The sequence below is a fragment of the Enhydra lutris genome, unplaced genomic scaffold, assembly GCF_002288905.1.
Source record: "Enhydra lutris kenyoni isolate GAN:26980312 unplaced genomic scaffold, ASM228890v2 scaffoldscaffold2, whole genome shotgun sequence".
Classification (NCBI taxonomy): domain Eukaryota; kingdom Metazoa; phylum Chordata; class Mammalia; order Carnivora; family Mustelidae; genus Enhydra; species Enhydra lutris.
The window spans coordinates 44790545-44816802 of NW_019154086.1; the positions used below are offsets into that span (position 1 = coordinate 44790545).

General features: G+C 35.5%; 1 protein-coding gene across 4 annotated transcripts in view; it reads left to right on the top strand.

Moving 5' to 3' along the window:
- The window catches only part of LOC111147846 (solute carrier family 9 member A9), a 536315-nt gene that overhangs the window by 288455 nt on the left and 221602 nt on the right, over nucleotides 1-26258 (top strand). For all 4 annotated transcript variants that reach the window (XM_022504100.1, XM_022504104.1, XM_022504114.1 and 1 more), the window contains exon 10: nucleotides 24955-25068. In XM_022504100.1, coding sequence (XP_022359808.1) covers nucleotides 24955-25068 — 114 coding nt within the window. The remainder of the gene's footprint in view (nucleotides 1-24954; nucleotides 25069-26258) is intronic.

The following is a 26258-nucleotide window of genomic DNA, read 5'->3' on the forward strand; positions in this document are numbered from 1 at the left end:
TCCTGGGCAGCCACTCGTCCTCCTTGCTTTAACACAAGTGAATTGAAACAGTCCTGGGCAGAGCTGCATTTGGCTTTTTCCCTTGAAACAAGAGAACAAACGCAAGAGACTTGGCCTTGTGGTGCTTCTGGCATCTGCTTTGCCCACCCCCTGCCCCAAACAAGCAGGGATTTGTGGTTTGAGGGTTTGGTATCGCCCCCCCGGCCCCTGGATTTAAAACACCTATCAAAGCTACCTGCCAGAATGTTTTGGTGATGGCTATGACTTCATTATTTTTTTCTATTTATAAAAACAACATCATTCTTGTACTAAATTAGAAAATATAAAACAGAATAATGAGACTAAGAGAAAATGCTGCTGTCTAAAAGCGACCACCGTAATCACATATATTTTGGCATTTTTTTCCTTCCATCTTTCTTGGTTATTTTAATTTAGTCAAGAAGAAAACTGTATGTGTATGATTTTGCATCCTGCACTGCCGACTTCACAGTTGTAACCCCAGTGTTTCCCATTTCTAATTCTTCTGTTTTTTGTCGTGACTGGCCAAACAGATGTATCTAGAGACCATCAGCTTTTCTTCTCTTAACAACCTGTGGATTTTTATCGTTTCATTCTTTCTTATTTATGCATCAATTTAACTCAGATTCCACAACAACTCATCTGTACTATCCTGAATGAGAGGGTACGTTTTAAAGGAGCAAACGATTCCTCGGTACTCACAGGCACAGAAAGATGCTCTAAGGTTGTGTTGATATTTGAATTCTAATTCCTGGTGTAAATGAAGAAATGATTCTCTTTGCAGCGCAAAGAGAAGATTGTGGGAAGATTTAGAAAGTAAAATCTATATACTACTTCAGCATTCCACAGAAAGCGTCTATCAGTAGGTTGCTAGCGCCATAGTCCTTGCTTGTCACTTACTTGCTGTGAGATCTTGAATACATTAACCCCCTGAGTCACAGAGTCCTCATCTGCAAAATGGGAGAAATAATACCTCACACAGGGATACTGTTTAGCATATAATTGATCTTTCTGGAGCTCTGTCCTTAGGATTCAAGAAGAGGTCTTTTCATAGTGAATCTGTGTTAATTTAAGTGATAGTTTATAAAAATTTTAAAAAATGACATTTCTGAAAGCCTTAAAAATGTGAGAGTGAGTTCCTAAATTAACTGCATCCTCTTTCGGCCAGTGTTTTTTTAAGGCAGATAGCCCATATTTTGCCTCAGCTTTTGACATCTGTATGGCATTCAGGGGACTTGTTCATCTTCATCAATATGGAGGTAGATTCTCAAGAGATCTAATTCCATGAATTGGTCATAATGATGAGCACTCTGGAAAAACCATACATTTAGTGTAGATAACGCTTCTGGGGGCTTATTTCAAAATATACGTGCATAAACTGAATTTAGTTCTGTCAAGCTTTTTCAGAACAACTATTTACATGTAAAGAAACAACATGGTCACCACACATTCTTCCCAGTTTATTAAAGCTGATCTAGCTTCTCCTCTCTCTGTGCGTTCTGCAAACTTACCCTCCCTTGATGGAGACAAAAGTCCAACAGTTGGATGGGAACTCTGTTAACTTTGATCCCCCATCTCATCTTAGCCTCTATCTTTTTCCTCTCCTGTGTCAGCAGAGACTTGGGTCATCCTTACCTCTTTGATCCTCAACCTCTCAATCCCTTCTAACTGTTTTTCCTCAGCACAGTTGTTCACTGTAGGCAATGGATGCATTCTTCAAACCTCCTCTTCACTTGGTTTCTCTCAGACAGTCAGTCTTTTCCTGATCCTTCTCCTACTTTCTGGTCTTCCCTTCTCAGTCTTCCATCTGCTCTGCTACAGCATCAAAGTCTACATTCAGAAAGGACACCAAAATCATGTATTTTCAGCATACCAAAGAAATACAACATTACCATTAGAATTCATTGCTTGACTTGGGTAAAAGAGACATCTATATTCAACTCTTTCTTCTTTTTATATAGCTTATGTGGCAGAACTAAAAATAAATATATGTGCCATGAATATTTCGTTCCTATCTCATTGCCTTCTTACCTTAAGTATACACAATGTTGTCATATAGCATATTATATACAAATATGCTAGACATTGAGGGGATTACAGAAAAATAAAATTATAATAGTAACCCTTCATTGAGCCCCTCATGTTTGCCAAAAGGTTTACATAACTACAACCTTGCACTGTGGATTTTAAATTCCGCTATTTTACATTGCATCATATTGAGGCTTCTAGCTCTCAAGTTCACACATCTTGCAACCAGAGAGCTGGGATTCAAGCAGTGTCTTTCTGACTCAACACTTACTTTTCATGACTCAGCACTAAGTATATGTAACAGCCTAAAATGAACAAATTATGAATGGTAATTACCGGGGTTAGCTTTGAGTTTTGATAAAATGAATTATATGGTTCTTTAAATTTGTTCATTTGTTATTCCAAAAACTAAGAAAAATATGAAGTTCTGCAAAGTTTTAGAGTTTTGTAAAAGGTAAAAACAAGACACTCTTATCTATATTTTTCATTTCAATTTACAAATCATTTTTCCCACCTTACAAAATCATGTTACTGGAAAGCAAAGATAAGCATTGTTTTGTGAAAAATGTGAAAACATATTCATAAAAGTAGAATATTGGCCCTTTGCTAATCATTTCTAAAACCTGGGACTAGGGATTTCTACATAGTTCAGGAGGTGCTACGTTGTCTCCCTGAGAGCTTGTTAGTTATTGCCATTTTCTCTTTTATTCTCCATGGAATTCTGGGACTGGGAGAAACCTAGTTATATAGCTCCCATATAAAAATAAACAATGATCTAAAAACAAATGAAATCTGAGCACACCTAGTGGACACATGAAAATGTACTCAACATTGCACAGCATCAGCGAAAAACTAATCAAAACTACAATGAGATACAAACTCACACCGGTCAGAATGGCTAAAATTAACAAGTCAGGAAACAACAGATGTTGGTGAGGATAAGGAGAAAAGAGAACCTCTTACACTGTTTGGGGGAATGCAAACTGGTACAGACACTCTGGAAAACAGTATAGAGGTTCCTGAGAAAGCCAAGATGTCCATCAACAGATGAATGATGATATATCAACAGATATATCGAAGTGGATGGAACTGGAGGGTATTAGGCTGAGTGAAATAAGTCAATCAGGGAAAGATAATTATTATATGATCTCATTCATATGTGGAATATAAGAAAGAGCACAGAGGATGATAGGGGAAGGGAGGGAAAACTGAATGGAAAGAAATCACAGAGGGAAATAAACCATGAGAGACTCTTAACTATAGGAAACAAACTGAGATTTGCTGGAGGGGAGGGGGGGGTGTGAGGTTTTGATAATTGGGTGATGAGCATTAAGGGGGAGGGCACGTGATGTGATGAATGAACACTAGGTGTTATATGTGACTGATCAATTATTGAACAATACATCTGACACTAATGGTGTCCTATATGCTGACTAATTGAATTTAAATAAAAAAAGGAAAACGCTTCTATCTTCATAAAAGAAGATGTTAGAAGAAAGAAAAAAACAAAGAAAGGAAGGAAGGAAGGAAGGAAGGAATCTGAATAGGCTTAATCAGAATCAGAAGATGTGTGTGTTAATGAGGGTCAGGCAGTAGTCCTAATGAGAAACTAGACAGACTCTGTCTCTGCTTTCTATTACCCTTTCTGTATTTTTCAGGGCAATGTTTTAGGGTGTTTTACAAAAATTTTAAGCATATTTCCACTTACACTTTCTTATATCTTTATAGACTTCTAATACAGTGAATATAATGGCATGAAGTAGCAAATTTGTATCATAGTGTAGGTAGATACATGGGGCAGTATTAAAGTAGCATGAGGAAATCCTTGGTAGATTTGTTTTTTTCTATGCCACCCCAGAGTTGCCCAGTCTCTCCTGATCTTAGAAGCTGGTCATATTTGGTAAGAATACTAGAAGTTTCAGTTCTTTCTTTCTGCTGGTCAGAGAAAATAAGAAGGGTCTGATATGTGATGACTCAAATGAATTGACAACACAATATGGAGATAAAGTTTGTGGCTGTTTCCAAAATCAATGAAAAGAAAGCCGGGGTCAATTAAATACCTGCCATAGCTATAGAGGGAAGAAGTTGTGGTGCCCACATTAGGTTTTGGCCATTTCTGTATAACAAGACTATGAATTCCTCTATTTGACTATTAATTCTCTGACAATAACAATTGTGTTTTACTCTTTATTGTATCCCCAAGTGGATAGGATAGTCTTAACACAAGGTAAACAGTCAGCCAACATTCGGAAATAAATGGGAAATGAATTAAAAGGATACAAATAATAATTTTAAGCTGCTTCCAGTCTGATTTATGGACTAGAATTGGCGAGTAAATAGCTCCTAAATGAGTCACTATATCTACAATACCTCAGAAAACACTGATATGCTCTAGGTGTAGAAAGACGTATCCCTAGAGAAATTTAACAATCCAGCTTAACCTCATGAGAGTTTGTGCTTTACATTTATATTGCCTGTGATATCTGAAAGACCCAAATTTAAAAATAAACTTAAAACCCAGTCTTAAATTGGAAATATCTTTGGAACAACTGGCAAAAACAAAAATAAAGCATCTTTGGGAGGCTACCCTCCAAGACAAGGCCACAAAAGTACCGTCTTTGCTAAAGCTCCACCAATATTAGTTCACAGCTCAAAATTAAAAGTACACAAGGAAACAAACCACCATAAAAGAGGAGAGATAGCAAACAACAGAATTAGAACCAAGATTTTCATATAATGACTAATAAAAGATTATAAAAATATATATTTAAAATAATTAAAGACAAGAAAAATAGAAGTAAAAATATAAGAAAGGAATATATATTATTAAAATAAGGAAGAGGCAAAGAGATCAAAGGATTTTAAATTCTCATAAGGAAGTATTAACAGGGGGCGCCTGGGTGGCTCAGAGGGTTAAAGCCTCTGCCTTCAGCTCAGGTCATGATCCCAGGGTCCTGGGATCGAGCCCCGCATCGGGCTCTCTCCTTGGTGGGGAGCCTGCTTCCTCCTCTCTCTCTGTCTGCCTCTCTGCCTACTTGTGATCTCTCTCTGTCGAATGAATAAATAAAATCTTAAAAAAAAAATAAATAAAGGAAGTATTAACAGTAATTCACTTAATACAAAATATGTGTGTTGTAATAGAATGCATAACTTCCAACCCAGAGGAGAAATAAAGAAAAAAAAAAATAAGTCAACCAATAATAAAGAAAACGGGAAATGGGAGAAACAATAACAACAAAACCCAAATCATAGAAAAAGCAGGGTAATTTGAAAGTAGATAGAAAAATTAATTCAATTACATTAGTAGTAAACAAAACTGTAAATGGGCTAAACTTATGAGTTAAAAAGAACAGACTGTCAGGTTTAGCTTTTTTAATTTATTAAAGTATAGTATACACAAAGGAAAATGCATATAAGTGGACAGCTTGCTGAATTTTCATGAACTGAAAACTGTGTAAACAGTACCCAGGTCAGAAACATTACCAGCGCCTTAGAAACCTCTTTCACGCCCCTTTCAGCTACCTCCCTGCTCTCCCCCAGCAGAATAACCGCCATCTCGACTATAACCGGCATAGACTATTTTTTTAAGGCCAGATTAGATTAAAGATGTAAATATGAAAGACAAAACTCATTAAGTTTTCAGAAGCCAATCTTTATGATCTCAGAGTTTGAAAAGACTTCTAAAGCACAAAAAATATATAAAGGAAAAGAATAATCAATTTGACTACACTAAGGAACTTCATTCATCGAAAGACATCACAAAAACGAGAAAAAGTCTAGTCACAAACAAGAAAAAGTATTTGCAATTTGTCATATAACTGCCAAAGGATTGGTATCCAGAATATATAAAGAATTCCTACAAACCAATAAGAAAAAGATAAGCTACTCATTAATTGAAAAAACAGACAAAGATACTACCAGATATTCAATGTAAGAGGAAATCTTAATAGCCATTAATATATCACAAAATGTTCAACATTCCTATTCACATAGAGAATTCAAATTAAAGCCACAATTTCCAGATTGGGGGGAAAAAAATGAAATATGTGGTATAGTAGTTCAGAGCACAGACTTTGGAGTCATACTAGCTGGGTTCAAATCCCAGACCTACATACCAGTTATACGTTCTTGGGCAAATTATGACATTTCTTTGGGCTTTGGTTTCCTCATTTATAAGATGAGGCTAACAATTCTTTCTACCTCATGGAGGCATTAACCTTATTAGGAGCAATCTAATTCTTCCATTTGTTCTGGCCAAAATCTTGTGTCACTTTTGACTCTCTTTTTAATCCTTCAGCAAATCCTCTGACTTCTACTTTCAAAATATATACAGAATTGCATTTCTTCTCACTAGCCCCATTGTCACCACTTTAGGTTCACCATCATCTCCCACCTGGACTATTACAATAACCTTCTTTTTTTTTTTTTTTTTATTAACATATAATGTATTATTTGTTTCAGGGGTAAGATCTGTGAATCACCAGTCTTACACAATTCACATCACTCACCATACCACAATAACCTTCTAATTAGCCTTTCTACTTCAGCACTGGCCTCTGTAAGCTATTTACAACACGGTAGCTATAATCATGATGTTAAAACATAATCAGACCATGTCACTCTATTCCTTAAACCCCTCCAGTGTCTTCCCATCTTCCCCAGTAAAGGCCAGAATCCGCTCTGAGTCCTGCAAGTTCCTAGATTGCCTAGCTCCTGGTTTTCACTCTGATTTCTTCTTCCTCTCTGCTTTTCCGCTCCAACCACACTGGTTTCCTTGCTATTCTTCAGAGCCTTTGTGCTGCTGCTTGCTGTAATTGGAATGCTCTTCTTCCAGATGTCTACCTGGCTTGCTTCTTCACTTTTTGCTAATGCTTTTACTTAAAAGCCTTTCCTCAGTGATAGCTTCATTGAACACTACCCAAAATTTCAACGCCCACCTTGATATTTTATACCTCCCTTCCTGCTATTTTTTTCACCTTTGCTCTTATCACCAATATACTATACATTTTAATTATTTATCTTGTTCAGTGTTTATTCTCTCCTTTACAGAATTTACGTTCCAAAAGGTAAGGATTTTTGTCAGCTTTGTTCATTATTGCATCTCTAATACCTAGTACCTAGAGCAGTGGCTGGCACATAACAGGTCCTCAATAGCTTTTTTTTGAATGAGTAAACAAATGAATAAATGTTTATACTTATAACTTCATAGTTGTAAGTATTCCATAATGTCTTAATATATAACAAAAATAATGTTAGACAAAAATCCGAGGAAAATAGAAGAAAATATTTAAAGAAATGGATAGACTATTCATTGAACAGCAATTTCAATGGTCAGTAAACATGAGAAATTGTTCAAACTGATTATTAACCAAGGGCTACAAATTAAAATAATAATAAAATAATATTCATGACATTGACAAAAATTTTAAAAGTTTATCAGATTATGTGTTCAGGAGGTATAGATAGAGATATTCCAATAAATTGCTCATGAAAAGATAAAATGATATGCTCATTTGGAGGGCAATCTTATAATATTTGTTAAATTGATGATGTTTAAGCCTACCACCAATAAATTTTCAAAACAGTGCCTTTTTCTTCTTCAGTATATTTTTTAAAAATACCATTTTTTAAAAACATATATGAAAATAATTTTTTGTGAGTGTATCTTTATAGATAAAAATATACTACATGGGATGGGAGAGAGTGGGACCAGGATAATGTTTTAATTATTTTTTAAGTATATTTATGTATTGCTTTTTTTAAAAAGATTTTATTTATTTATTTTGAGAGAGAGTGTGTGTGCACAGGAGTGGGGGAGAGGGGCAGAGGGATAAGCAGACTCCTTGCTGAGCAGGAAGCACAAATAGGGGCTTGAACCCAGGACCCTGGGATCATGACCTGAGCAGAAGGCAGACACTCGAGCCACCCAGCACCTGTGTTGCTTGTTTAATCATAATTAACTTTATAAAAATTTTTGGTATACAGTTAATTAAATGTAGCATTTAAATGAAAGTAAAGCATTTGTGTCCTTTAAAGTTTATATTAAAAATTTAAAAGGACTTAAATGTAATGTTACGGTACTAAATTAGGAGGTTAGGAAAGGAGCAAGCTGAATAAACCCAAAGAATAAAATTAAGTAAAAAAATAAAGATAAAAGCAGAAAAATACAATAGAGGAGATCAATAAAGCCAAAAGTTGTTCCTTTGAAAAGAGGAATAAAATAGACAATTTTGATAAGACAAAAAGAGAGCAAATACAAACAAAGTTAGAAGAGAAAAATGGGACATAACCACAGATGCTGTGGAGGTTAAAAAGATAGGAACAATGCCATGCACAATTGATGCAAATAAATCTAAAATCTTAGATAAAATGGACGATTTCCTAGGAATAAGTAATTTATCAAAACTATCTGAAAAAAAATTGAATAGACCTATATTCATTAAAGAAATTGAATTAGTAGCTAAAAATCCATTCACCAAAGAACACAAGGCCCAGACTGTTTTATAGGTGAGTTCTATCTAATTTTCAAGGAATAGATCACCTGATTTTATACAAATCTTTCTAGATAAAAGATAGAGGAATGCTCCCCCACATCTTTTCATGAAGCTACTATAATACTTCTGAAATCAAAACTTGTGAGTAGCAGTAATAAAAAATGAAATGTATATGCCAGTTTCACTTATCAACATAGATATAAAGGTTATGAACAAAACATTATCAAGCCAAATTCATCAGTGTAAAAAAAAGTACATTATGACTGAGCTATGTTTATCCTAGGGATCCAAACATACTCTAGTATTAGAATATTGTAAGTATAATTTACCACATTAACAAATGAAAATATATCTCAGTAGATACAGAAAAAGCATTGAATATGAAAGATTCAACACATAGGTTATAAAAATTCTTGGCAAAGTATAGAAGGCAAGGACTTCCTTTATCTGATAGAAAATATCTATTAAAAAGCCATAGACAGCATCATACATGGCGGTGAACCTTTAGAAGTATAATTCCTTTTAAATCATTTAAGATTCTCCTTTTGATGTGTTTTGATTATTTTCCATATTTTTTTAAGAAGTGAATTTCCCTATATAAATCTATGTATACTTGTCATATTATTCCTTTAGGATAAATTCCAAGAGGTAGAACTGCTCAGATAAAGGTTTTATGTACTATGAATTTTATTATATTTCCTAAATTTCCATGTAGAAAAATTGTACAAACTTACAGTGACACAAAGCACTGGGAATTCCCCTTTTATCCATTTTACTCATTCAACAAATACTTACTGAGCATTGTGATATGTTGGTGTTCAATGACAAATACCACAAATGTGGTCAGCACCCTTCTTGAGCATACAGATTAGTTTTGGAGTCATCTGTAAATCTTTTTAAAGAAATTGCCTGTTTGGGCGCCTGGGTGGCTCAGTCATTAGGCATCTGCCTTCAACTTGGGTTATGATTCCAGAGTCCTGGGATGGAGCCCTGCTTCAGGCTCCCTGCTTGGCAGGAAGCCTGCTTCTCCCTCGCCCACTCCCCCTGCTTGTGTTCCCTCTCTTGCTGTCTGGCTCTCTATCACATAAATAAATAAAATCTTTAAAAAAAAGAAGAAGAAGGGGCGCCTGGGTGGCTCAGTGGGTTAAAGCCTCTGCCTTCGGCTCAGGTCATGGTCCCAGTGTCCTGGGATCGAGCCCCACATCGGGCTCTCTGCTCAGAGGGGAACCTGCCTCCTCCTCTCTCTCTCTGCCTGCCTCTCTGCCTACTTGTGATCTCTGTCTGTCAAATAAATAAATAAAATCTTTAAAAAAAAAAAAAGAAGAAGAAGAAGAAGAAAAGAAAAGAAATTGTCTGTTCATGACTTTACTCACTTTTCTGAGTAATCAGTTTGATTCACCAGAAGACAAGATTCCAGAATATTCAGAATCTGAAAGATAAAGGTTTCGGGAATAAAATCTTTTTCATAGAGTAACTTTGTTTTCCAAATCAGAAATAGAACAAATGGTGGAAAAGCACAATGGTACTTATATGGGACAAAAGAACAAAGTATCTGAAAATAGGTTAGTCCCCCAAACTCTGAAATGTATGACCATAGAAAGGGAAGGGAGTGCCATATACAAAGAAGCTGAGGGCATGGGCTACAGACTACATCATTTCCCTAGTTTCGTCTTGAGCAGGCCCTACAGTACTCCTGATCTGGGCTGTAACTGAACTCAAATTAAATTCAGAAACCCCTATAGAGGAGAACTCTCAATACCATCTATCATTCTCAATCAGCAACTTTTAACTTTAACTTTAAAAAATAATGTAAAAATCAGGGGCATCTGTGTGGTTCAGTCAGTTAAATGCCTGACTCTTGGTTTCAGCTTAGGTCCTGACCTCAGGGTGGTGAGATTGAGCCCCATGTCAGGCTCCCTGCTCAGTGCAGAGTCTGCTTGAGATTCTTTCTCCATCCTACCCCCTCCCCCTCTGCTTTACCCCGACTCGTGTGTTCTCTCTCTCTCTCTCCTTCTCTCTAAAATAAAAAAGTAAATAAATTCTTAAAATAATAATATTAGCAATACAAAAATCAGTGCTAATAAGATGGCAAACTAGCTTCAGCTACTGACTCCATCCTAAATCAAACCTAGAGAAACCACATAATTGAGAGGAAATATAGACCTGAACAAGTTGTAAAAGCTGTAAGAACACCTGGAGAGACAAGAAGTGATCTTAAAGTGGTATGGAGAATGGTCACACTTGAACAGCAGCCAGAAGCAGGAGTGGGAAGAAAGATTCAGTTAGAGATTTTAACTTCTAAATTCACCTCTTTTCTTGATTTTTTGGGGTGGTCTTCGCCCACCTCCTCATTTCAACAGTCTAGGTCATCCACGGTGGTGTCAGGGTTAGCATCTGGGCAGTAAAAATGTTGATGAAGCTGCAGGATGACCAGTTGCCCTGCCCTTCGGCATCCTCTTCTCCATCTTCCATGCCTCCACATCCAGGCTGACGGAAGACTACATGAGAGATTACTTCTTCCCAGTGTTGATTTGTTCTAAATATTTAAGGGTAATTCCCTGACAAAGAAATCGCCAGAGGAGTGAACCCAAATCAATCTGGGGGTGGTGTGATCAAAAATTGGATGATGCTGAAAGATTTCTCGACCCTGGAGTTTATCCCCTCCCATCTCCTAAAAATCACTACAGGGACACTCCAGTGTGTGCATAGGCCTTTCCTTTTGCATTGGCAAACAGCATTGATCCCGGGGAAAATATGAGCTCATGGGCCAAAATAACAAGATACCCCATGAGTACAACTACTGTAAAACAGAGACCAAAATCTGAACATAGGCCACATTAAGCAAAATTATTGAGACAGACCAAGAATTTTAAATAGTCATAATTAGAATCTTTAAAGAGATAAAGGAGAATATTAGTAGCATGAAGCAAGAACAGGAAGCTGTAGGAAGAACCAAATGGAAACATCAATTACACACAAAAAAATGTCGAAATAGAGAAAGAACAAACACTACTTTTATCCAGCACAAAATCAGAATGGGTCAATTAATGGAAAATCAGTAAAGCAAGGAATCATTAAAAAAAATTACACAAAATAGCTCCAACATTTAATTATCACTTACATAAATGCATATTTGCCAATCTTTTTATAAAGAGTCAATGCTTTTTCTTTGACTCAGAGTTCTAGGTTGTCTTCTTTGTACAAAGCACACCCAAAATATATCTACCAGAACTTCCAGTTTCTATTTATGTGTCTTTAGTTCAGAGCAAGAATTTAAAAACACAGGCAAAGCAATATAAGCTAAGAACTCTTCTATATTTAGACATATATATTTGCAACATTCTAAGGTTGTCCTGCTCACTATTAATTTAGTAGCATTTCCTAAGGAACTAAATTTTACCAAGTCTTTTCTACAAATTTAACTTAGTTTTTTTGAAAAATATCAATTATGGTTTTCATATTCATACTTCATTAATCTATATAATTAAATTATGCAACTACTAATACCAAGTTAAAGCAGAGATAAACTGAACTTGGAACAAGTGGGGCTGATCCTTGTTAAGCCTAAAATTCATATGGTAGGAACAGAAGGGACCTGCGCACCCTGGAGAGTAGGTAACTCAGTAGCCATCAGCATTCAGTGTGCAAAAGGCCAAGGTCATTGTGATGTACAGAAGGAATGGAGGGCTAGAGAGTGGCAACTGATGAAGAGTTTTAGTGCACATCTATAGTAGAGTCTTTCCTCTATATATGCATATTATGTTTTGCATATTACCAGATGTTTTATATATTATGTAAAAATACATATAACCCAAGAGGGATACATATAACTTTCTGAGGGATCTTTGTGGATTATTTTGAAGTAACTAAACAATTTAGAACAAGAATAAACTTAGCTCCAAACCACCAGAATAAGTCAAAGCTAAAGCTCTCATCCAGATTGATTTATGCATGCATGGTTTTTATGTGAAAATATAACTGCTTTCCCTGAAACAAAAAAACATTCTTGTTCTGTAATAATTTATAATTTTTGACATGTTACCTATATTGTCAAGGATGTGCCATAGCTTCAATACAAAGAGGCTTTAAAGAGGGAGGATTTATAAATCTTACTGAAAAAGAAACCTCAACAAAGTTAATCAGGGTACAACAGAGTTTTCTAGAGTTCGATGCAAGTACTGACAATCTAGATCCACTACATTTTAACTATTACAAAGAAACAAGTCAAGCAAACTTAATTTCATCAGCTATTGATTTATTGATATTCACGCCTTCATAAAAATCATTTGATAGCTGTTCTCCAATTGAATGGCATTATTCAAATGTCATATACTTTTTGTCTTTCACTTTCATTGATTTCTCTGATTTATAAAGACCCTTTCACACTCTCCAACTCTCCGTTTTCTCATCATGTTCAGCAGAATCAATGTGCTACTCTAAACTTCATTGAATGCCTTTCATTCAGTGAAAGCCTTCTATTGAAAGCCTTTCCATATTCCACTCCACCATAGTTCAAAAGTTGAATTCAAAATCTTCTGCATAATGAAAATTATTTTTAACCCTTAGGTGTGGTTTTTTTCTTTCCTTTACCAGTCAAATCAATTAAACCTAAAGCCATATGGAGAACAAAAAATTAAGAGTTTTAATGTTACTGTTTTCATATAGTATAAAGTTCAGTGCTACGTACATGTAGTAGACTTAAAATCATACTGAAATGCACAAGAAAAAAAAATCCGTACCTCTTTACCTTATGAATTGTAAAATATCTACCCCTGCACATTGTACAAAAAAAATGACCCAAAGCAAAAGAAAAAGTTGAGGAGAAAATTTGGTCAGCTTAAATAACAAATCAGTTTAACTAGTCTTCAAATTATTTTCCCTCAAAAATATGAAATTGGGGAGGATGGTAAAAGAAATTTTTCTGAAACCTTCTGATTACCGCTGTACCATTACATATGGTAGCATATTCAAAATCAGCTAACTAGAAAGTCTGTCAAAGGAATTTGAATGTGGTAAATGCACTAGCACAAATGAGTGTTTATTAGGAATAACATAACATGAAGCAAAGAAGTTCTTGAAATTTTCGAGCTAGTGATACAACTAAATGTTATTCCAAAAAAATGCTTCAACCCCTGCCTCTAAAATAGTGAAGGGAAAGCATTTTTCAATAAATACTTGTTTGATTCTAGCATTTTACATTTGTCCTGATGTTCTAATGCATTTCACTCTGAAATAGCTGATAAAAAACAGCATTGAATAATGACTTCAATCCTAAGTATTTTAGTTTGTAACACTTTGATCAAGAAAATGGGATGCCATGGAGAGGTCAGACACAGCTCATGGTGTTCAGGGCTCAATATCCTTTCTGTCTCTTGCCAGTGGTAAATCTTCCTGTAGTAGAGCACATTGTTCTCATAGTGAATGGAGAGGTATATCCATAGCCATGTCATGGATGATTGTCACTCATAAAACTAGCAAGAGCTGGGATATTGGTAGGCAACTCAGAGACCTAAAAAAAAAAAAAAAAAAAAAAGACATCATTAGAAATCTTCCCTTTTTTGTGTATATTCTTCATACTTTCACTCAAGAAAGAATTTAGCATTGGCTAATTAAAATGATAAAAAGACACACATGGTGAGTAAGAAAGGAAATTCATCATTGCTAAATGAAAAAAGTTAAAGAAATGGAATATTAACCTTTAAAATTTTTTGATAACATGTGAATTTTTCATACCAGTGCCTAATATTAATAGCAATGTTTCTCTTGGTTTGTTCATTAAGAGAAAATCTTTTCAGCATGGTTTTCATTTCTGCATGGAAAATATGTTGTTTCAACTAGCTTTCTTTAGCTAGTATTTATTGGCAAAACCACAGAGAAACTAATTACATTATGCCATGATTCTTATTTTTTTCCCCCTAAGGGCCAGTACTATTAGATTTCCTGAGACAATCCTTCTAGAGAACACATCTTTGAACATAATTCTCATTCTAGAGCCTCCCCAGCCTTTGAACTTATTCTACACTTAAGGTCCTATATGCCAAACCACAAACTCCCAGAGACACGTTTACTTTCAAGGCTAACATGTTTAGGGGTACCTGGGTGGCTCAGTGGGTAAGCCTCTGCCTTCAGCTCAGGTCATGATCCCAGGGTCCTGGGATTGAGCCCTGCATTGGGCTCTCTGCTCAGCAGAGAACCTGCTTCCCTTCCTCTCTCTCTCTCTGCCTGCCTCTCTGCCTACTTGTGATTTGTGTCTGTTAAATTAAAAAAAAAAAAAAGACTAACATGTTTAATGTTTCAAGACGGTCGAATGAAAACTGACAGTTGCTGCCTACACTACAGAATTACCTACTACTGCAAGGATTCTGATGGAAATCCCTTTTCCACAGTTAGAACAAAGCAGTATGCAATAAATGATACTGTGTTTGACTTTTTTCTATGAGCCGAAGAAGTAGTTGAAAGTGATAGAGAACTACATTTCGGCTCAACATAAGGGAGGACTTCTTAACAGTTACAAATGTCTAAAAATGCCATTTGCTTCCTTGGAAAGTAGTGGGGTTTCTGCTTTGGCAGTGTTCAATTCCATGCTAAGCAGCCCCTTGAAAAGAGTGTTGAAGCAATCAAGCATTGGCCAGATGTCTGGACATACATTACAAGGCGACTCTATCCTTGAAATCTTGTAATCCTATAGTGTGTGTGTGTATTTCATCAAAATAGACCTAAGCCCAATTTTAGTTGGGAGCCAATATTTCTGATCAATGTCATGATAATCACTTTGTGAAGTTGCAGACTTGAGAAGTTTATTCTTAACTCAGTGATATATTAACTTAAATGAAACCTTACAAAATTCTGTACTTTTACATTAATATGCCCCCCTAAAAAAAAAAAGGAAGAAAAGGTATCAAAACTGGAAAACCTCCACAAATAAGAACACTATTATCAGTATTTACTGGATAAAGTAATTTAGCAAATTCATAGAAAATAACCCTCCCCTTAACTTATTAGCTCCAGGATTTTAAGAATATCTGGCTACAGTATTTATTCAGTTTAATGAAGGCTGAATTCCTTGTAGCTGTAACTACATTTATTTCCTATATTAACTTTACTTGCTTAATGATGCCTATTCATCTTCCCAAAGTATGTTTTGTTGTGTTTTTATAGTCTGTGCGTCTGAAATTCTCATGTTTTTAAAAAGTCAAATTAAGTTTAAAAGAAGACAATGAAATGCAGGGGATGGGAGAGGGTTGGATAGCAGCCAGGAGTGCATAGGGAGCCCAAGAATTCTCAAAGAAATATAGGACAAAATAGAAGCTCTCGGTCACTTAAGTGGTACACCTCCTCTACTTCAGACACTGTATAGTCCTAAACTGTAAAGTCCTAAACTTGGACGTGGAGCCTACCTCCTGCAGGTGAGGCAGAGGAAGAATACCTACACTGTGTGAAGTTTCTTTTATTTTAGGCGTATATATATTATAATCTATATGCATAGTAATATATATAAAACTGTATATAATCATTATGATGGTTCTTTTTTTTTTTTCAAGATTTTATTTATTTATTTGACAGAGAGAGACACAGTGAGAGAGGGAACACAAGCAGGGGGAGTGGGAGAGGGAGAAGCAGGCTTCCCAAAGAGCTGGGATCCCAATGCGGGGCTCGTTCCCAGGACCCTGGAATCATGACCTGAGCCGAAGGCAGATGCTTAATGACTGAGCCACCCAGGTGCCCCCATTATGATGGTTCTATAGAACAAAGCATTTCTCTAGGATTGGAAAGTTTTGTCTTAACATTACAAATGCAAGGTAAAAGTTTTATTTTCCTGTTTTGCTTTTTTGGGGGGATTGTTCTGGATGACTGGATGGTAGTAGACATTGGGAGAAGGTAAGTATCCACTACCTCAAGTATCCACCACCTTAAGAACCAGCTGTTGCTTCCACTAATTGGATGCAAAAAAATTTACCTTTCAGGTTTCTTTACTTGAAAAAAAATGTGGTCAGGGTCCCGTGAATACTGCCAACCCCGGAGCTGTTCTGATGATCAAACAAAATGTACTAAAAATATCCTTCGTAAACTCTAAAGCCTTATAAATACTCACCAATTCTATTGTTAACAAGCATCTTGCTGCCCCCAAACCTGAATTTCATATAATGGAGAGACAGCCTAGTCTGGCAAAAATGATTTGGGCCTTAGACAAAACTCAAGACAGCTCTGTTCTTTCCTTTATTGTGTTTATGTAGGCAAGTGTATTAATACCATTGAGTGCAGCTTCCCCAACTGTAAAATGGAAATAAAATTATCAATTTATGAATTTTGTTGTCATTATGATATAAATTGTTAAAAAATTTTAAAGTAAAAGCCTTTAACATATTCCTTAGCATAATTTAAATCCTAAAAAAATTAATTCCATTAGTATTATTACTATTTTAGAACTAGTGATACTGCTATTTTTATTACAATGTCCTAAATTTAGAAGAATCTCACAAGATTGCAGTTGTACCTATATGTAATTATAAATCTTCAGCTTCATAAGAGAGGCTGCTCTCTAGGAACCAGGACCATGACTGGCAATAAAGCTTTTAGATCATTTACATCCTTACTATAAAGTTCACAGATCTTCAGTACAATTCATCTCTTATGCTACCTCTGAAGCCCATAGGAATTACTGGATTTGCCATGAATGAATTTCCTCAGGACTGGGACTAAGCAAATATTAGAATTACAGAAGCAAAAGTTATAATTCCAGTAAAATATATTCTCCTGTTGGTTCGCAAATTCTCCAATACATTTATACCCCAGCTTGTTCAAAATATAGATATGCTCAATAGTATATAAAAAATAAAATCTGAGATATTCTTTAAAGAAAGTGTCCAGTTAGGAAGAAAGTGTCCAGTTAGGAAGAAAGACAAATTTTAAAACAAACAAAAAAAATTAATCCTGGGCATTTTTAGTTCTTCCTTTCTTTTCATTTTTATTAGATTCTTTCACCTCCCAATTAAAATGGATTTCAGTGTATTACTTGGACAAGTAGATGAAAGCCAGCAGGTTGTGTCAAACTGTACTATGCCAAATAAAAGCTTTGTTGAGGAATCCATGTGAATTTAATTGGTATTAGTTAAGCAGGGTACGGTATAATGAACTACTTTAATATTTCTCTAAACGAACCATAGTAATATGGTAAAGTTTCATTCTTTTACTAATAGGAGAAAGAAGCAAATCAGCATTACTGATATGATTTTATAAAATAGGTGTGACCTTTTTATAAAAATTTCTAGTAAGTACAGTAAATAACAGACTAAAAAAAATAACATCTGGTAAGTCTTCAGAGAACATGGTTAAGTTGTTTAAGCTTTATTTAAGTTGTTTAATTAACATTTGAATGGTTACCATGAACTTTCAGAGTTTTTAAACACTGATTGTCCTCTTCTTTGCACTATTAACTTGTTTTTTTATTTTCCCAAAGAAAAGCTTTGCTAAGCAAAGATTACTTAAGTTGGGTTCTCTCCAAAGGCTCAAAATGAGAATTAATGGAAATAAAACAAATGTTGATTACTGTACTGGATAAATAAAATATTGAGTCAAGTTTTGTTTTTTTTTTCATTGATCCTGAGTGAGGTTGAAGTAGATGTGAGGTTATTTATAGTGAATACTGATCCTGAATCTGCTAGTTTGACATTTGTTGTTGTCGTTATTATTATTATCATCATTATTATAACTTTGGTTTGGAAGTGGAGTTTTGAGAGCTTTTTTTTTTTTTCCTTCTAAGTTTGACTAATAAATCTATTCCCTCAGTAATTAACTACTCCAGGCCAGACTCAGGTAGTGAAGGCACTCCTGGTGGTCAAATTGGTTGCTTCTGTCAGTATGGCCTTAATGTAGATTCTCCTTTTGAAACACACCTTCAGGAAATTTTTGCACATGAAACAAAATTGAATTCACCCATACGCTTTCATTAAGTGCCCCAGGAAGGAAATTATTATGAAGCCTGTTCATTCAGAGGAATGTTGTCACATGATATAAATAGACAAAGGAGTGCTAATCAGTGCTGCTGCCTTGCCATGAAGAGAACCTTTTTAAAAATGCTAATAACCATCTACAATTTAGAATAAGTGAGTCTATCAGATTGCCAAAGATTTTTAAAAATTGATAAAAACTACTTTTGGCAAGCATGTGGAGAAAGGGCACCCTCTGCACCATTATTAGAGATGCAAATTGGCATATCTTTCTGAAGGGCAGACTGGTAGTATGTTGAAAAAGAAAAATTAATGTATACCCTTTGACAGAAGCAGCTCATGTCTAGGAATTACCTAAGGAGTAGTCACTCAATTGGAGAGAGATGTTTGTATAAAGGTGCTTAAGGGTCGCCTGGGTGGCTTAGTTGGTTAAATGACTGCCTTTGGCTCACCTGTAGTCCCAGGATTGAGTCCCGTCGGGGCTCCCTGCTCGCCAGGGAGTCTGCTTCTCCCTCTGACCCTCCCCCTTCTCATGCTCTCTCTCATTCTCTCTCTCTCTCAAATAAATAAATAAAATCTTTTTTTTTAAAGGGTACTTAATGCAGCATTGTTTAAATGGGAACAAAGCTAGAAACAACCAAATATCCAATTATGGGTACATGAAATAAAATTAGTAGGAAAATTCAAAGGGATATTTTGCTGCCATTAAGAATTGTTTAGTGGATCCAAGTTTATTGCCATGAAAAGAGAGTTACAAAACATTATTAAGTTGATGAAGCTACATAAAAAATATGGTCAGATTTATAGAACATTATGCATGTTGTCTATACATCTACAGATCTATGGAAAAGGGATTACTAAAAGATGTTCCCCAAAAAGATAAGTGTTTTTATCATTATTGTTTATATTTTTCTTCACTCAAAAATAATTTAAACAAAAATAAGAAAAATACTAGAAATGGGTAAGAATGCTCAATAACCTCCCCAAAATAAAAAGATGAAAGTTTGAGAAAGGCTTAAAGAAGAAAAGATTTGGAAAATTTTTATTCTACTTTAAAATTCTTATTCTAACTTAATCTAGTTTTATAAACTATGAAAATAATATAAGTTCACAGTAAATAACACAATGTCAGTATCTATAAAGTGAAGTAGAAGTTAGGTGTATATGGATTTATCCATATACAACATATCCTTTATTTCTTTAACTCACTTTATATGATTTAACAATGGATCTTGGCTATCTTTCTACATCAGCATATATAGAACATCATAAATTTATTCTATTATATGAATGTACATATAAGTAATTCAACTGTTTCTTATATTATGGATATTACTCCAAGCTTTTGCTAATATAAATACATTACAAAATTTCTTGATTAAAAAATCATACAAAATTACTGGTAGTTTCTTGAATACATTCATAAGTAGGTTTTGTTTTTTATTTAAATTGTCAATTCTTCTGGAATTTATTTGGCTATAAGAAGGGAGTTAAGAATCTCTCTTTAGTTTTGATTATTTTTTCCAAATCAGTCAAATTTTTCTTCAATCTTTCTCAACACTCTCTATTTTCTCCCAATAATATTATAAAATTGTCATTCTCTCTAAATTGATATTCATATATTCTGTGTGTTACAAAATAAAGTATCATAAGACTCTGGGCAGGAAATTGACAAAAATGATATTATTCACCTAAAAAAAATTAACATGCAAGAACAGCTTTGCTTTAGAAAGCAAACAGAAAAGTTGGATAAAGAAAGCAGAAAAGCAGATGTTCAAAAGAATTGACAAGTAACCTCATCATTTAGGACTTGAAGGGCCAAGATATCAAATAAAAACAAATTAAACTAAAGTATGTTGAATATGAGAAATAACAAAAATAATAGAGAAATTAATGAAATGGTGAGGAGAAAGCAGAATACAGAAAAATCAACAAAACTGAATTTGCTTCTTGGAAGCATTCATAAAACTGATAACTCTCTATCAAGATTTATAAGGAAGAAAAGACACATATTATCAGTATTGGGGGAAAGACATAACTACAGACTAAGATATTGAAGATATTACAAACAACTCTATGCCAGTAAATGTGAAAATTTAGATATAACAGTGAACACAACTTACTATAACTAATACAAAAATAAATAGAAAATCTAAATAATCCTGTATCTATTAGAATACTTGTATCTGTAGTTAAATGTCTTCCAACAAAGAACACTCCAAGCCCAGAATTCTTCTAAGTGTTTAAAGGAAGACAACAGGAACCTGTTTTATCAAACATCAGCAACTTTGATAATACAATCTGGTAAAGACTATGCAAGAAAGGAGCATTATAAGATAGTCTTTTGTGACATATACACAAAAAATCTTAATATTAGCAAATTAATTCTAGTGATGTATAAAAAAAGGATAATGCATCATGACCAAGTAGGGTTTATTGCAGAAATGCAAGATTGTTTCAGCATTTGGAAATCAGTTAATGTAATTAACTACCTTAAAACAATGAAAGAACAAGCTACCATATGTTCATCTTAATAGGTAAAGAAAAAGAATTTGAAGTGCTAATAGCAGTGTATTGGGGTGTGGAAGTATAAGTGGGAAGGGGAACAAGAGTAATTCTGGGTGCTGGTAATATTCTCTTATTTAATCTGAAATTGTAAACATATGATTTAAACATTTTTCTAAGTGACTAAGGATAAAAACCATTTTTTTAACATGCAAACATAATCAGGAAGACTCAGAAGGTAGAGTATGTGAACAAACTAAAGCCATGGATTATTATAATGTATTATGGATCTACGTTATTTACAAAGACATGGTATTGGTAGAGGAATAAATAACAATGGAAACCAAGAACCGGTCTAGAAATGGACCTATCTGGAAAATGGAACTTCTGTGCAATGTGTATATAAACAGTTACTTATAATTCTAGCCAGTGCTAGATTTCAATAAACCAAGTGACTACAAGTTAAAATCCTGGGTTTTCCAAAGGAAGCAAATCTCTAAACAAATATTTCATACCATGGGTCTCCATGTAAAATATATAGAACAAATTCCATCACATCTCAACAACCAACAGAAAAGGAAAAAAAAAATTCCCCTTAATGTGAGGAATAGATTGAAATTGAGGGGGCAGGGTGGCAGTAGAGGTGGGGGTGGGCAGGGGTAACTGACTTTGCTGCTATTTGAAAAAAGTCCAAAAGTTGATCACCTATCCTTTTCGATAACCCATATTAAGTCAGAGAGGTGTTTTGGTTTTTTTTGTTGTTAAACTGGTACAGGACTGTGAAGGAATATGTATCATTTTAAGTAATAGAAACCTCACTTAGAACAAAAAAAGTGTTTGGTTTTTTTTGTTGTTGTTGTTTTTTTCAAGGGTAGATTTTGCTTCAGGAGAGGCTGAATACAGATTTAAGTGGTGTGGTCAGGACATGGCTTCTCTTTCAGACAGCTGTTTCCCCTGGGAGCACGAGATGGCTAGCCACAGCTCCCTAGCCTGCATCCTACTTTCTCACACCATGAAAAGCTGGGGGGGTTTGTTCTGGCATTTCCTGCTAGGTCTCATTGTATTTCTTTGGCTCTGAATGCACCACACCCACTTCTGAACCAAAGATACTAGCTAAAGAAATACATTGATTTGAGTGGTTTAGTCCTAAATCATATACCCCATATCTGAACTATGGAGGTTTAAACATGTGAGCTGAGAGTAGGGAAGAAGGTGGACCGCAGAGGGAAATTGGAGTGTGACCACCAAGAAGGAGCTAAATAGATCGTAGATGGCAAGATGTCCCCTCTCCAGTACTTGGGAAGGGACCGGAGAAGAAGCTCTATGAATTTAATCTTGCATGTGTTCATTAATGTTTAAAACTGGATAGCTGCACCATAGCTTAATGTTGTGCCCTCCCCCCAACCAAATTCATATGCTGAAGTCCTAATCTCCAATGTGGTGGTATGTTAAAGGTGGCTTCGGGGAGCTGATTAGGTAATGAGGGTGGAGCCTTCATGAATGGGATTAGTGCCCTTATAAGAAGAGATATGAGAGGCCAACAGACACATGAAAAAGTGCTCCATATCACTCGGCATCAGGGAAATACAAATCAAAACCACAATGAGATATCACCTCACACCAGTCAGAATGGCTAAAATGAACAAGTCAGGAAATGACAGATGCTGGCGAGGATGCGGAGAAAGGGGGACCCTCCTACACTGTTGGTGGGAATGCAAGCTGGTGCAACCACTCTGGAAAACAGCATGGAGGTTCCTCAAAATGTTGAAAATAGAACTACCCTATGACCCAGCAATTGCACTACTGGGTATTTACCCTAAAGATACAAACGTAGTGATCCGAAGGGGCACGTGCACCCGAATGTTTATAGCAGCAATGTCTACAATAGCCAAACTATGGAAAGAACCTAGATGTCCATCAACAGTTGAATGGATAAAGAAGATATTCCATACACAATGGAATACTATGCAGCCATCAAAAGAAATGAAATCTTGCCATTTGCGATGACGTGGATGGAACTAGAGGGTATCATGCTTAGCGAAATAAGTCAATCAGAGAAAGACAACTATCATATGATCTCCCTGATATGAGGAAGTGGAGATGCAACATGGGGGGTGAAGGGGGTAGGAGAAGAATAAATGAAACAAGATGGGATTGGGAGGGAGACAAACCATAAGTGACTCTTAATCTCACAAAACAAACTGAGGGTTGCTGGGGGGAGAGGGGTTGGGAGAAGGGGGGTGGGGTTATGGATATTGGGGAGGGTTTGTGCTATGGTGAGTGCTGTGAAGTGTGTAAACCTGGCGATTCACAGACCTGAACCCCTGGGGATAAAAGTATATGTTTATAAAAAATAAATAAATAAATGTAAAAAAAAAAAAAGAGAGAGAGAGAGAGATGAGAGAGATCTCTCTGCCATGTGAGGATTCAGCAAGCAGGCTGCTATTTGCAAACCAGGAAGAGGATTCTCATCAAAACCTAATTGGCTGACTTGACCTTTTGATCTTGGACTTCTCAGCTTCCAGAACTATAAGAAATAAATCTCTTTTGTTTTAACCAGCCAGTCTATAGTATTTTGCTATGGCAGGCAGAGCAGATTAAGACAGTAGCCAAATCTCACTTTCTGAAAAAGTACAGATATGAGGAGGTAGCAAAGTGTTCCCCATTCCCTGTATTTTCTCCCACGTTTTCAAGTTTTTGTGGTTATTTGGATGACATTGTTTGTTAAGATGAGCTGGTCTAGAATGTGAAACAAGTCCTCAGGATAATTAATGATCACTGCCACTGCAGAAAGACCATCTTGTACCACAGGAGTGTGTCTTTTTTAATCCTTTGTTTCTATTACTGGCTTTAAATAATGTTTCTGACAAGATTCTGCTTTTCTTTCTGTCAACTATCGGTAAGCAGGTATTGGGCATTATTTGTGAGGCTGTAAATACATTAGGTGAAAAAATAATGAGTCCTTAAAAAGTCAAGAGAAATGCTTCCAGAGATGTTTACCTAACATGGTGATTTATGTAAGGCTGAGAATGAAGTTTCAGAAGTTTCAGAAGCTTCCAAATGAAAATTCTGGAACATAAACTAAAATCTCTTCCAAATGTGTGTTTGTTGTAGCCCCTGGACACATTTCCCTTTTACTTCTAATCTGGAAGTTAGAGAACGTTTTTCATGCTCAACTTAAATTGTTTAGTTAATGATCTAAGAATAACTCTTGGGAGCTTCTCTCTGCATAGTGTGTTATTACTCTATTCCTCTGACTGCATTTGATGTATCTATTGTGTTCTCATTGCATAAACTGATCCCTGGCATTAATCATTTTCTTTTTACCAGCTAGAAATTGTAGACATTTAATGGATATACCTACATCAGTCAATTTAATGAGTCTCATTGTCTGGGGTTTGAAATATACTGATCATTCTAATGTTGAAATATAATTGACATTCATTCTTAGTCCAAGTTTCCAAGTTTTCCAAGTTTGTCTCTCCTGCCTGCCTGAGAGAGGTAATTTAGCTAAAACTTTTTTTGAAGTTTTCAGGGCCTAGGAACTCAAGGACATCTACTGAATGATATCAGAAGAAACAAAACGATCTTTGCATCCTTTCCTATGGTACACCTTAAGCAATCATGTAGATTTCTATAACAAGGATATTCTATCATCCTAGTAGGAATTGTTCCATGGAAGATGATGCTGACTAATACACCCAGGTGTATTTCTAGCAGCCTTGCATTTGGAAAGGAAGATGGGATGTTAATGTGACTGCCACATCTGTCACTGGGTAGAGAGCCAGGGTAGAGCCAGAGGGCCTGACAGGGTAGTCAGAGGTCCTATACCCCTCCAGAAGTGGAGCACAAGGCCTTCCCAGGCACAAGAGAAACATCCACTTACCAAAACAGTTACAAGATATTAAGTGAATTCACACCTCAGTCATAATTAATGGTTTTGGTTTCTGTTTTGTTTTCAGTTGTTTGAATTTATGAACTTCTTGGGCGAGAATGTCATCTTCTGTTACATGGGCCTGGCGCTGTTCACGTTCCAGAATCATATCTTTAATGCTCTTTTTATACTTGGAGCCTTTGTATCCTTTGAAATACAGAACATGGAGTGATGAGGGAAAAGAGCAAACTACTTACGCTTACTGATTACTCTGCTAAATTGTTTAAGTAATTTCTTCAAGTTTATTGCAAGGCTCAAATTCATGGCAGATATGTAATTTCTAGTAGGAGGGAAAAGATCCTAAGAATTGGGACCTTTATTAAATGCTTCCGTTTCAAGATAAGAAATTTGGGAAATACTGAGAGAAATAAAGAGAGAAAACTGAAGAATAGAATACTCAAAAAATAAATATTCAAAATATATTTATTTCTTGAATATTCAAAGTATGTTTTTAAACTATGAATCATTTAGATAAAAATATATCCATCCATTAATTTCAGAGAAATATACTTAATCTGCATTAGAGTATATCCGAATATAGCCAGGATTATTAAGCTTTAGAAATATTTTCATCACAAGTTGGTAAAATCTCTTTTCCAGTGAGGACTTTGAAAATAGGATACAAAGTAAAGATTAGATGAAATGAACATTATAGATGTGATTCAATGTCTTACGTTAGTGTACATGTGAGTTTATTTTAATAAGATCACCCTTTCCTATAAGAAAAATAAGATCAACTCTAGACCTCCTTTTTTTTTTTTTTTTTTTTTTAAACCCAGACCTCCTTTTTAATGCAAAGGACTTTTGTAGCTCTAGGCCTGGTGTGTAAGCATTCCCCAATAAGAACAGATGTCTACTTGACGGGATACTGAGCTGCTAGGGATGTCTCCAAGGACAGTCAGCAACTGTTGTCCTTTGGAAAATGGGCAATGCCCCATCAGATCACGGGCATGTGATCCCGACAGCCAGGAGAGCTGACCCCTCTTCTGTAAGCCCTGTTCTAGTGAGCACCCACTTTTGCCTTCTGTCCTCTTTTCACTGAACATTCAACTTAACACTCCAATCTCATCTAAAACCTACATCTTAAATGGAAGCTCCCTTTTCCCACATAATTCCATCCCATCTGAGGACAAACTAGAATCCACAGACTCTCAGGGAAGGAGTCCTGGGTGATGAAAGGGAAAAGATGACTACTACCAGTATTTTCATAGAATTTAACCTGTAAATACTGGACATTAGCAAAATATTTCCTAGAGGAGTTATATTATACATTTAGACAGGTAATTCCCGTCAAATTAAATCCACTAAGAGAAAAAAAGTAAGTGAAGTTTC